General features: G+C 30.4%; 1 protein-coding gene across 2 annotated transcripts in view; it reads left to right on the top strand.

The window, feature by feature from the left end:
* LOC129958864 (multidrug resistance-associated protein 1-like) overlaps window positions 1-13,637 on the top strand; it is a 58,340-nt gene that overhangs the window by 36,401 nt on the left and 8,302 nt on the right. For both annotated transcript variants that reach the window (XM_056071586.1, XM_056071585.1), the window contains 8 exons: window positions 231-342; window positions 432-527; window positions 645-747; window positions 2,586-2,730; window positions 3,655-3,820; window positions 5,921-6,120; window positions 10,216-10,339; window positions 10,435-10,536. In XM_056071586.1, the coding sequence (XP_055927561.1) occupies window positions 231-342; window positions 432-527; window positions 645-747; window positions 2,586-2,730; window positions 3,655-3,820; window positions 5,921-6,120; window positions 10,216-10,339; window positions 10,435-10,536 (1,048 nt within the window). The remainder of the gene's footprint in view (window positions 1-230; window positions 343-431; window positions 528-644; window positions 748-2,585; window positions 2,731-3,654; window positions 3,821-5,920; window positions 6,121-10,215; window positions 10,340-10,434; window positions 10,537-13,637) is intronic.

Raw genomic sequence — 13,637 nt, 5'->3', positions numbered from 1 at the left:
AGTAGAATGCCGACTCTGGAATCATTCCCGTCCTCTGATCAAAGTTCGAAAATGGCAGCTCTCTCCTGATATATTCTTAGTGTAGATTCAAAAAGTAATTTCAAGTTCTTTCCCATTTGATTAAATATGTTAAATGGAAATCATACAATTCGAAATCCGTGTAAATGGAGAGTTAAGTGTACTTGTTTATCATAGTACTTGGTTTGAAATTTAATTTATGAATATTTTAGGTTTCATAATAAATTTGGGAAACAGAGCGATTTATGGTATTCGACAACGGTCTCCCCAGCAAAAATTGAGCCAGAACATTTGGTGACAGATGAAATAACTGTTTATTCGAAGGTAATTAATTACTGAAAAAAAATGTTTCAAAAGTTGTTTTGTCGTGAAGTTTTTTTCTTATTATACATTTTTTTTTATTTTTATTTTAGGGCTTTTTCTATAAAATTACAGATTTTCTCAAAACGATAGGGTTTTCTTTGGCTACAGTCTCAATTTTGATTGCTGGATTAGCTTGTGCTTGTGAAGTAAGCTTGTTCTAAAATTCATAAAATGTATTACTTTTACAATTGAATTTGTTCTCCTCTCTCACATTATAATTTCATTCTTATCCATGCCTCTCAAGATCACTTCTCTATGATTAGGTGGCTAGTGGTGTCTGGCTGAGTGAATGGACAGATCGTCACGATGGAACAAAAAGTTCTACAGATAGTCTTCTTATATATACTGGGTTTATTTGTTTTCAGAGTAAGTGAAATATAGAGAAATCAGTATTATTTTCATATAAATTTACTCTTGATTTACCTCAATTTTTTATTGAAAATAACAAACCAGGACCGGCTCCAGAGGGACTCCGAGCATGTAGGACCCTGTGTATAATATAAGTTTCCCTGATTTCTTATTTCTTATTTTGAACTTATAGATTTCATCCTCTAGATTCATTCTAAGCGTAATTCTTTAACTTTTTCCTCGCCATTGAATTATAAGCATCTTATGTCTGAAAGTGCCCAAACAATCAATTTAGGGTTAAGTGAGATGAAATAACAGTGTGTCAATCCCATACAATTTTTTATCTTCTGCTTCATTTTAAATGCATATTACATCAAAAAAAAATAATTGAGTATTTTGACCCTATTCAGGATTCAGCACATATACCAATATACGATACACATAAGGTGGGAGTCACAATAATTTTGCACTGGGTACCGAATACTTTGGAATCGAAGAATATGCACATTAAGATATCACCACAGATAATAAGAATAATTAATTAAAACTAATTGAAGTATTGATTATATGCATAAATTCTTTGATTTATAAAATCATATGAATATGAATTACTGTTAGTGCAAAACACTGTATATATAAAATTCATTAGCCTTTATTTTTTATAATCTTATTTTAAAGTTCTAACATCTTTTAATAGAAAATGTTATGATAATTGAAAATGGCTCAAATCCAGTGATTCGTGCATCGTTTTTCTGTTTACGTGACGTCACAGTAAGTGGTATAGATGATAATCACTGGATGCTAGGTTAGGTGGTTTTGTTGGACAGTCTGTAATTTTTGGTACCATCAAAACAGATAAATTCGATTTGGATCACTTATAGCCTGATGTATAAAATATGATAACTACCAGCACAAATTTGACATTTTCGGTAAAAGAGGTTAAATAAGAGTTGCTTATTTCATTTGCATCATTTTTTTGTTTTGTTTTCGAACTTTTAGGAATATGTATTCATCAGTATTCATTCTACATAGTTCTTCCTTACTTCTACGATTTGTATTGTGCTAAAACTTTTTGAATAGAAGACTTTCATAATATATTTACTACCAAATATTCAGTTTTCAAGGAAAACTTCTTTTAAGCCACAATTCAAGTGAATAATTTATGTAACTATCCTTTTTCCTGATCTGAGGCTTCATTTATATGATTAATTAATTTGGTATCACACGAATTCAGATGTAGTATCACTGAAAAACTTAACAAATTACAAAATATTTTACAAGCTCTAAATATCCTATCGGTAGTCTTAAAAGATGAAATTCAGAAGAAAAAAATTCAAGCCTATTCAAAGTAGTTTTAATATTCTCATCATGAGGTTAAATTATTTCAAAAATCTTAAATAAATCGAATATTAGGCGATAAAATTTATTATAGGTTCGAAATGTTGTGAAGAACATTCAGATTATCACATTAATATGTTTATAAGATGTGGATGCTTTACCCAACTTCTTGTATTACTCATTCTTATATTTAAGATTCTTCTTCAGAACTGAAATGATTTCGTTTAATCTATCCTTGATGTATAATCCTTATTTGAAGAATTCCTTTGCAGTAAAATTTGGGTAAGGTAAAATCTGTACTTCTAAACATCTGTAAGGGAATTTGAATCAGATTCGTATCATGAAATCAGATTTAATTGTTGCCAAAAAGGATAACTTAGAATGATTATATTGTTTTACTTCATTTTTAAATAAAAAAAAAGGCAGAGAATGCACACGACATGAAGAATTAGAGTTATCGCAAATATGCAATACATTTCGTTAATATATAATAAATTACTTATATTTTATTTTTGTAGTTTTTCTCACCATCATTTGTGGATTGATAATTTTTGCAACTTCAACGACAGCATCAGACAAACTCCATACTTGGTTGCTTACCAGAATTGTGAGGGCTTCACAAACAGCTTTAGAGATGAAACCAATTCAAAAAATCATTCACAGGTAACTATTACTCAAATATATTACTTTATCGTACCATAATTATAAATCCCATATCAGATTTATACAAAGTGCTCGAGAGGTCTTGAAATAAGAAATAGGAAGGATGGTACGCAGCAAGATAAACAATAGATGTTCTTGGACCTTAACTCGCAAATAATTACTATTGTTAAAAACACAACATTCGAGAGAAGTTAGCTGCTGGGATGGCATTAATGATCATTGTTTCAAAATGTAATTGAGTTCTCCATGCACTTAGTGGTTGGCTGGTATCAACTCATCTTTTACTTCAACGCTTTATACAGCTCGTTTCTCGAACAAATGTGCACTGTCTTTTTCTTGATGCTTTACTTACCACAATAACATTACATGTATTTTATTCATGATGGGGCTTTGAATTGTTTTTTTAATTGTCGTGAATATTCTTTAAATACGACGTTCCCCAATACGGGATTATATTATGGATCTCATACTCTCTATGCCCGAACACGATGTATTGCTTTTGGTCACAAATGAGACAGATGATATAAGAGATTCCTGATAATTCTGTCAAAGATCTCGCAATGAAAATCTTTATTGTTAAGCTAAGTAGAAAATCGTCATTGTTAAGACAAATATCACACTAGGTAGTCTTTTAAAAAGAAACGATATCTCTCTCTTTGCCATTGTGAGCTGGGCCGCGAAGTCCCCAGTTATGATGCTTTAAAGCAGCAACGCTAAATATTTCTTCGGTCCAAATTGCACTGTCTTCTTTGATTCTGTAGTATAGCATCAATGAGAACGACCAATAATTCCTTTTTCTACTAATATGAATAGTTTGCAGCCACAGATTCTATGGTAAATACTTTTCACTTTACTGTGTAAATCATTCCTTCTATTTACTTATTATGCCTTCATAAAGCAAAATTTTTGAAATTCTGTTTTCAGTTTCGATGCTGATTTCCACTATGCAGATGAGAAGATTCCTGAAACGTTTTATGTTTGGCTCATGGCTATATTTAGAGTACCAGCTTTGTTGGTAGTTGTTTTTGTCGTTTCGCCATTTCTAGCAGTCCTTTGCATACCACTGATCTTCGTTTTTATCGTCATACAAGTAAGTTTCACCTAAAAGTTTATACTGAATTCTAATTACAGCAAAAAATTTGAATATATTTATCTGATACATAAAGCAAATTTTAATATTTCTATATTGTATTTCTCTGTACTATTGTTACGGAATTTTAATAAATTAACTGAGTTTACGTCTGAGCTTTCTACAACTGAAGTTATAAATGTGTATATGGCCAAACTAAATGAGCCTATCTCTAATGTGTTATTCATAAGAAATCTGAAATAGTTCATATTTTTACCTTCTAAATACAGGTGATAATCTTACAAAGGAATTCTGGAATAATAATTATGGGCATCAACTTATATTTTATTAACAATTAAAACTGCTTATTTTTTGAATAATGTAGGAAACCATTCTCACAGCATTACACAAATTATGTAGTTTTTTCATTTCATAATAATTTGAATAAAAAGCTGTTACTGTCATAGGATATCAGGTTAACTGAAAAGTAGGATGAAGATCGGGTTGGTAAGTGCTTCGTGGAATTTGTTTTATTGTCTCTTACAATAAAAATAAAGACAATATAAACAAAGACTATTTTTTATTGTAAAGAAGAGGCAATAAATAACTTGTTTTTATTGACTCTTCGTTGATCTTGACGCTGTGAAGTGAAGATAGATCTGAATGTATACCGATTATTTTGAGAGTCTTATTAATGCATAAAAAGATTCGTATAATATAAATAGAAAATCGGAGGAAAGGAGGCAAGATTCGAGATTTTGAATGATTCAATACCTTGATACTTTTTTTACCCTACGTTCCAGTTTGCCCTTCGTATGCTTTAACGTAACAATAGTCATATCTCCGTTTCGTTGCAACTGATAACTTAAACCATTAGCGTATAAGCTGAGTGACTTAAGTAATTGGTAGCATCAATTGAATGAGACGAATTTAGTTCTCCGATTTTATGTTTCGAATGTACCTTTAAAATATATGCCAGAAAAATGAATGGGCTCATTTAAATAAATAAAAAAACGGGAATTAGACTCATTCGTATCTTAAAACGGTAATAGTAATTGGCTTGCGTCAAAAACGAATATAGATTAAAACTATTATTTTCAAATTTCCAGAGGAATAAATAAACAATGAAGGACACAAACACATTATAAATTTAAATGTGCATGCCTGCGAAATGTTTCGTATTGTGTTGCACTTCCTTTCGTTTCCTTCTTGCTTAATGAATTCGAAAATTAAATAGACATTGAGATATTAACATGTATTACGTGATTACGAGATGAAACAATATCGTTTATAAATGTGCCCAGCATATGACCATTGCTGGTGTTTACGAATAAAAAAGAACGGAAATACTATTCTGAAGAATTCCCAGGAGAAATTGTACAAAATTTTTATTATTTACAGCAAGAAATATTCGTACTTCTAGACCAACAACTACGTAACATTTATTTCCTCTGAAGCCCACATCAGATCTGCCGATTTTCTTTATATTTCTGGTTAAGAGTTATGGCCAGACACTCATACTTCGTCTTCTTTGGGCCAATCGAAGATCCACTGGCAATACATTAAAAGCCTCGTCTTGGTTTGTTTTGAGTTTACCCCCAACTAGTGAAATTAAAAACAGGTGTTTCTTACTAAAAAAGTGATGCCTTGTATATATTTTCTTCCAGAACTACATGAAACCACTCATCAAAATTTTATTCCAAGGGGTTTCGTTTAAATCCGTATATGTTGTTTAAATATGTTTGCAATAAATTATTTCTAATCTAAATGCAACGATTCAACATTTTATATTTATTTTTATCCCATGTTTTAGATCATAGTTGTTGAGGACGAACCTAAATGGAGCATCTTTCAACTACAAGCCAAACATTTTTCTTTTACATTTTGCAATTCATTTTATATTGCTCTACATGGGATCATATTCGTGTTATTCGGTTACAATCTTACAATAATGACTCTTACTGATGGTCATGGCATAGTTTCTTTGATTAAAATTGTAGATAACATATGAAATAACCTTTAACCCTATCGCTATTCCAGTATTCATTTTCCATTATTTAACTATTTAAAAAATTTATCTCTAAGATATACATTATTTATTTCGCTTTTTATTCATTATAGAAACTTTACTTGCTTACCTGGCAGCAACTGCAGCATTTAACGACAGCAACAAGTTGTCCTCTTTCGAATTTATTAGAAGATGTTCTGCACGGAAGTTCCCATATCCGAGCTACTCAGTCATTTTCACATTTTTACGAACGTTTCCATTTGAAAATGGACACTCATAATAACTGCTGCTTATTATTCTTTTTGGTGTCTAGGTGATTATTTAACTTATTGATATTTATTTATTAATTAACTATAAAACTAATTGATTTTTTTTATTAATTTACTCTTTGAAGTCACAAGAATAATACACTTGAACTATAAAACTTTAGTAGTACACCTGCAAGTGACTCTAAATTTAAAATAAAAATAAAATTATCACAATTTCATTCTAAAATTTTTAAAGAAAATTATTCACATGGTACGATTTCACTTTTAAAAAAATTGAACTTGAAGTTTCGTGGAAAAAAGTGCGATGAACAGAAATAAATATTCTAAACTTATTATTTCTTTTTATATTCAACCATGCATAGTTAAATTTTTAGTTTTTTAAAAAAGACTTAAATAAATTATCAAAGAAATTTATTTCAAAAAAATATCAAATAGCAATGGTTTGTCAATACTCTTGATATCAAAAACCTGTCAATATTTCATATTTTTTCCCATGCGTCTTTATTTTAAATCCAGCATTTTAAATCTTATATTAAATTGAATATTAAGCTCCTCTTCCAGGAAAAGATTTCTTTTTAAGGACGTATTCTTGCTAAGAAATCCAAAGCCAAATAGAATTTTTAAAAAATATCTCGCTCCAAAGCAGAAAATGGATTCGCAAAACAGAAGCTTAAAAACAACGAATGACTCGAATGCGAGAATCTCTTATTTTTCCATGAACGATTTCCTTCCTAGAATTTCTATTGCAGTTAGAATTAGGGAAACATTCTTTTTTTTTTCTTATTTAGTTTATATTCCTTCTTATGAATGAAATCAATAGATATATATAATTCTTAAAGAGAAATTTTTTGTTCTGAGTATAAAAATTGTATTCAATAAGCAGAAATTGTTTTTCAGTTGAAATTCTAAGATTCCTGAGAAAAGATAGATTTAAAGAGATTCCTAACAAATGAAAATAGGAAATAAGGAGACATTAGTGAGCAGAAAATGCATGAGAAACCATGCTGTCTCTACATATTATATTTTAACTGCCGGCACCTGTTTAATCACAATTTGTGTCAAGAATCAGCGGGGATGGTATCTCCAAAATTTTCTCACATACTCAACAAGAAATGCATTTGTGTATTATTAACTGTACGCCTTTGCCGAACAATACTTAAGAAAAAAAAACCTATTGGAGTGAGATATTTGGCGATTAATCACTGGCAGGTGGTTACAACAAAAACACTAAAAAAAATATGTGTTTTGGATGCCTTTTTCGCCTGATTAAAACCAACATTTAACACAGAAATACAACTGCAGTCATGAAATCACCAGATTTCACATATTTAAGTCATTGCGTATTTGAATTATCCTATCTATCAGAGAAGAGACCAACATACAGTGAGCGTTAACAGATTTGTCTCCAAATTTGAAACCTATCTACATTTTAGATGTTTAAGCTGTATACCAAATTTTATCCATCTAGCTCTCTTCCTTTGTAGTTACTATGTTAATTTATATTCTGGCAATCGGACAAACAGGCTTCTTCTGAATGGATTTTGTTCAAGATTTGATAGAAATTTATAAATTTGGAGTCATACAAATTTTCATTCGTCTAGCTCAAAGCGTTTTTGAATCATCGTGTTCGCAGTCTGATGATTCAAGAAACTTGTTTTTCGAACTCGCGGAGGTCTGAAACGTGAAGATTCATCAAAATCTTGAGTTCGAATTTTTTGACGATTATAATATCTTTGGTTTGTATACTTCGTATACGAGAATCCAGAAAAAAAAAAAAGCAATAAATATTGGTTGTTTGTATCTTATCTTACCATTTGAATTGCGAAATTTGTTTAGTTATTTGAATCGGTTTAGTTATTTATGAGAACAATTAAATCGAAATATGAATTGCATTAGATGTAAATTAAGACGCTTTAATTTGCCTCGAGAAGCTTTAATATCGATTACATATAAGTAATTCTTGATCTGGGCGTCCCGGGTTCGAATCCCGGTTCGGGCATGGTTGATCTTCATCTGTGTTCTATCTGTGAGGTGTGTGAATGTGCCCCCTCCCCGTAAAAAGGGGTTGTGCAAGCTAATGTGAGTTTCATGAGCTAGAAGTCAGACTTCTGCCCTCGGGTGCTCAGGGGTCTTTACCCTCAGAAGCTACTGCACTCCCTTTCCGTGGTAACGCGGACACGACATCATCATATAAGTAATTAAGAAGTCTTAATTTCCTAAATGTAATTTTTGATGGCAATTTGTATCGTTCCTTGAATGAGTCACTGGGACTGTTCTCCCCTCGACTTTCGAGTGTTTATGTATACAATATGGAAATTTTATGAGTAGTATCGTAGTATAGTGGAATGCATCTAATAGGCATTTTCAACCTTTTCTCTTTCACTGATACATAATTTATACATAAAATTTGCTATAGATTCAACAATTTTGGTGTCATGTCCTCATATAAACTTATGTTTATTTTCCTTATTGTGATTTTGAATTATTGCATTCACATAAATCCAAATAAACAAACTAGCAGACATCCCACCTATAAACGAATTTGTTTCATATTACAATACAGATCGATAATTCTAATGAAGAAAAAACATATATTTCATGTCTAACTCGTTTCATTTTTGACAGTTTTCACATGCGCTCGTAGGGACACACAAATGAATGTCCCGCAGACGAATTTCATTCCGAATTTGAAAATTCTGCAATTTTGGGGAAAAGACCGCATACAGAATTCCATCCATTCAGCTTGTACATTTTTCAGTTATTGTATTTACATACAGATAAACAGCAATATAGGGATAAGTTCAAAAATGATATTTTTTTAATTCAAAAAGGTTTAAAACTTGGAAATTCATTAAAATCTCAGGCTCGAATATTTTGATGATTATAGTGCTGCCACAAGAATAATTTGCTTACGAGAGAGTAAAAATGACTTGTTATAAATCGGTTGTTAAAAAAAAAACTTTCCGATAAATCCTAACGTACTGCTGTTACTTTTTAATCAATTGAAAGAGATTTTCTGTGCACTTTTCTCTTTTTAAAAATATCAATTTACTAACATTATATTTATATCACCTTAAATTCTTTTTATTTATAACCATATATTTAAGGGTGTCGGAAAATACGTTGGGGGGGGGGTTCATCTGAGTTTTGAAATAATATAAGTAAAATAAAAATTATAGTCTTCAATGCTAATTGTGAAAAGACTATGCAGATATTCATATGTCCACGTGAGCCACAAAAGCATTCTCGTGTTAAGGAAAGAGATGCTGTATTTGACCGATGTAGGTAACGCCTGAAGTCGATTCTGTTGAGGTTACATTAAGCATACTTAAAGAGCCAATGTTTTTATAAATAAAGACAAAGAGATCTTCCCAGCATTTCTGGGAGAACTGTAGAAATGTGTGCTGCGTAAATCATATTGTTACGGAAATAGTTCGCTCAGTTTATGATGAAGGAAGTGAAATATGTTCAATAACGGTAAGCGACGCTTTATTTCGTCAGAAAACACGAAACACGTGCACGAACAAAATAATGGAGGCATACACAAAGAACAGCACTCGCAGGAATTCACAACATATGCAAGCAAAACACGGCAATAGCGTTCATAGTGCTATTAGAGAGCTCACTAAGAGATCAAATTCCAAAGAGAGAATAATTTGAGGCCTCGTGTGACACTTAGCCTTTTTTTAACCTCCCCAAAGGGTATGGATTTTTCTAGAAGGATTCCCGGATTTCGGCTCTTAATAGAGAGATATCGCCATAATTCTTATATTTTCCAAAGTCTTCATTTTTGTCGCCAAATGGTCACTAAGTGTGTCGCTAAAATCACAATTATATAATATCCTTTAAGAATATCTCTAAATATCTCTTTTCAAAGATGATACTAAAACTGCAATTGCAATTTAAGATTCGCAGCGATATAGTTTGTTAATTAAATCTTTCCATTTCTTATGAGGTATTGTTTATTTTCACAGTCAGAATATTTTTTGGGTTAAAACCTGACGGTTCTTTAATACTAACTTAATGTTTTAATTTTTATGAGGGACAGATTGACCCTTTTATTGAAATTTTGCCTGTTACTGGGTAAATATGCAAAAAAATAATAATAATTACTACAACAATCCATATTTCGTCTATAGGTGGCTTAGTTGCAGTATAGATATCATAACATCTTTCCTGGTGCTTGCGACAACTGTTATGGCTCTTTATGATAGAGATAAAGGGGATGGATTCATCGGCTTAGTCATAGTGTATTCGATGCAGGTATGCTCTCCAGATTTTTAATGAAATGTATGCTGGTTAACATAAATTTTCAAATTCGAATTGATTGGAATTGTCTTATTTCATTTATTTTGCAGATAGCCGAAGCTCTGACGACCTTAGTGTATATGAATTCGATGCTTAGCAATGATTTGATAGCCTTTGAAAGAATTAAATCATTTTCGCAGCTGAAGCAAGAGGTAATGAAATACCTTTCAGAATTTTTAATTATATTATAAAGTTTATTTTCAGTAAAGTTTAACCTTGTCTTAAACATTTTTAAAAAACTAAAAAAATTATAAATCTTAGAATTTTTCTAATTATAACTACTGAGAATTTTTCTAAGAAGTAAATTTTCTAAGGATTTTGGTTTCATATTTCAATAGCAGGTGAAGTATCTATGTTATCAATTATCCGACTTAAAAAGTTTTTAGATTTTTTTTCGCACTTTTGAATATCGCGTAATTTTTCCTGTTTTTCATTTAGTGAATATGTCTTATCTTTTGCTAAATATGGTTTTGAATGAATTGAATTCTGTAAATAAAACTTTTAAAGGATGAATTCTTCACTCAAACAAATGTTACTTGCTGTGAATATTTTGAATAAATTTGTATTGTTTGTAGCTGTAAAAAATATCACTCAGCATATATAGAGAATTCTACGTTTGATTGTTTTAAATCTGCATACAGAATATGTTTCGGTGAATTTATTGCGAAAAGTATAAATAACAACAATTGATAATTTAAATAATTATAATTTTTAAGCAAAATTAATTGTTCAAATAAATCATTCTTGAGTTAAGGCACCAATCAGTGCAAATATTAAGTTTTTCTACTTCATTTTACTATATATTCTGTTATTTAAATTTTGAAGTATTTGCTATAATTCCTAAAATGTTATTAATTTTGCTACACAGATTTGTAAAATTACGCACAATGCGATATTTAGTTCCCTCCCCCCCCCATTTTTGATGTTATTTTCCATGCATTTTTACAATATATGTTTCTAGTGAAAGAAAAATTTCTCAATTGTTATCATACATGTAATTGATCTTTCTGGAGGAAAAATAGATCATAATTTATTGAACTAAGATATTTTAAGAGAGGTTTCTTTTTAAAATCTGAGGCAAAATAACCTGACGAGAAATTGTTACTTGGCTGACAGGCAACGCATGAAGACTTGAAATACCAACCACTATTTATTACAAAGTTCATTCATGCGCTTCCTGCAAAAATAAACCCCATTGGAGCTCTTCCAATGCTATAATCCTTTTCACTGAAAATATAACTTTTCATCGGGAATGGAAACTAACACATCCGCCAATTCTTAGAATGCCGGCTCCAATTGCGCCGACCTTTCATCAATATGAACCCGGATGAAAAAAAGAAAAAAAACATGAATTTAAAATGTCTGCTTCAGATAATTTTTTTATACTCATTGGATTTAACACAATGATTAGATACACTTTTTATTCTGCCTAACGTCGACTTAAGCCTCTGTCTTTTATGCAATGTATAATGACTTCAAGTCTTCAGGGACCATAATATTTTAATCTTATTTATGATGGAAACTAGAAACAATATCTCAATTAAGGGCTTTTACAACTTAACTGTATAATATTTTTTTTTCTTTTTATTTTAAATGAATTCAAAACAAAGGAATACTTCCCTACAAACATCTATCACATGGAAAAAGTTGCCTTATTCTAGGATATCTGTTTTTATTTACCAAATTTTATTCTGCACCTTAATATGTTTTGCTTTTCAAAGTTCCATCCATAAAACTAAACAAAATGTTTATCCCCGTGATTAACAAACAAAAAAAAATCTTCCATGGGTTTTCTTACATAAACTGTGCCGATTCGAGACATGTGAATCAATCTGTTTCTGTAGTAAACGATCTTTAATCTCTTAAATAATCTGAGATAAACAGTCATTTGCTTTAGGATAATTACTAAGTTTTGCTTATTCTCACGATTTCCTTTATACGGGTGTGTTCTCAACAGAGATTATTTTTTGAATTTTAGCATGATCTCAAGAGATTTAACCATTCCGTTTAGCTTTTAACTGATTATACAAGTCCATAAGTCTGTGACAACAAACAATTTTCTACGGACGCAATTAAATGCAACTCACGTTTAGTGCGAGTGTGTATGTAATGCGATAAAATAACGACATTTTCTTTATTTCGATTTATAAAAGAAAGCCATTTTTCGAAAATTGACATGTTAATGCTATGATATTAAATTAAGTTTTTTTTTTCAGTTTAATCCATGAAATAATCGAATTTTTTTTAAATCTTTCATTGTATGCTGCCATGATAAAACAAGCAATTCTGTAAATTCTAATCCCATCATAGCAGTTGCTTCTAGGAATTAGACAGAATGGACAGGTGTACAATGGAATATAATTTCCGCCACTTCACTTTGATATCAAGAGCATTATAGTCAATTAGTCTTTCATAGCATATCAGTCTTTCATTTATATGAATAATGACATACATAAATATATAAATAAAAAGAAATGGATATATTAAGTTGCATAATTTATTTATATCATTAATAGTCAGAATAAAAGCCAAAGCATCTAGAAACGTAATAAAATGCGTCATCGTAAAAACAGGCAGCATTGTGAAAACGTTTTAAAAAAATAAACAAAATAACAGATTTATTTCCAATTTCTTCAAACAGTTATTTCTACAGAATTTTCAACCGTTAATTATTTTTAATCAACTGTTTTTTACATATTTAAAAATTAACATTTAACATCTATCAAGTGATTTATGCTTTTTTAATATTTCATCTGTCATCGATTGCTACAGCACTATCTAATCTCGTAATAAGATAACTTCACGAAAATATTGATAATTTACGAAGTTTAAACTGCAAAACTGTTTGTTGACAAACAAATATTATGTCTGAAACAATAAATAAGAAATGTCTGAAATTGAGATTCCAAATGTTTTGCGACTTTTTTACAGCACTTGTAAATTGATTTACTTTTATCACTAGTAGTACAAATATCATTTCTGTCAGGCGACTTAGTCTCTCTGTTCTCTAAAACTTTGGTATAAATTTGCACAGTGTATTTTTTCAACGATTTGCACGGCCGTCTATTGGTTTTGGAGGGATTTTTTATTTTACGCATTAATTGTTCCTATTCCTTTATATTTATAATTGTTTTCCTTTTTTTTTTCTAGCAACGTTTGTTTCCTTATGATACATTCTCACATTTTTTCCCCAAAAAATTCCAGAAATCAACAAGGAAACAAAACTTGCATTTAAAAGGCAACTTACATTAAA

This window comes from Argiope bruennichi, chromosome X1, assembly GCF_947563725.1.
Source record: "Argiope bruennichi chromosome X1, qqArgBrue1.1, whole genome shotgun sequence".
NCBI classification, from domain to species: Eukaryota; Metazoa; Arthropoda; class Arachnida; order Araneae; family Araneidae; genus Argiope; species Argiope bruennichi.
This window is presented reverse-complemented; position numbering and strand designations above follow the sequence as displayed.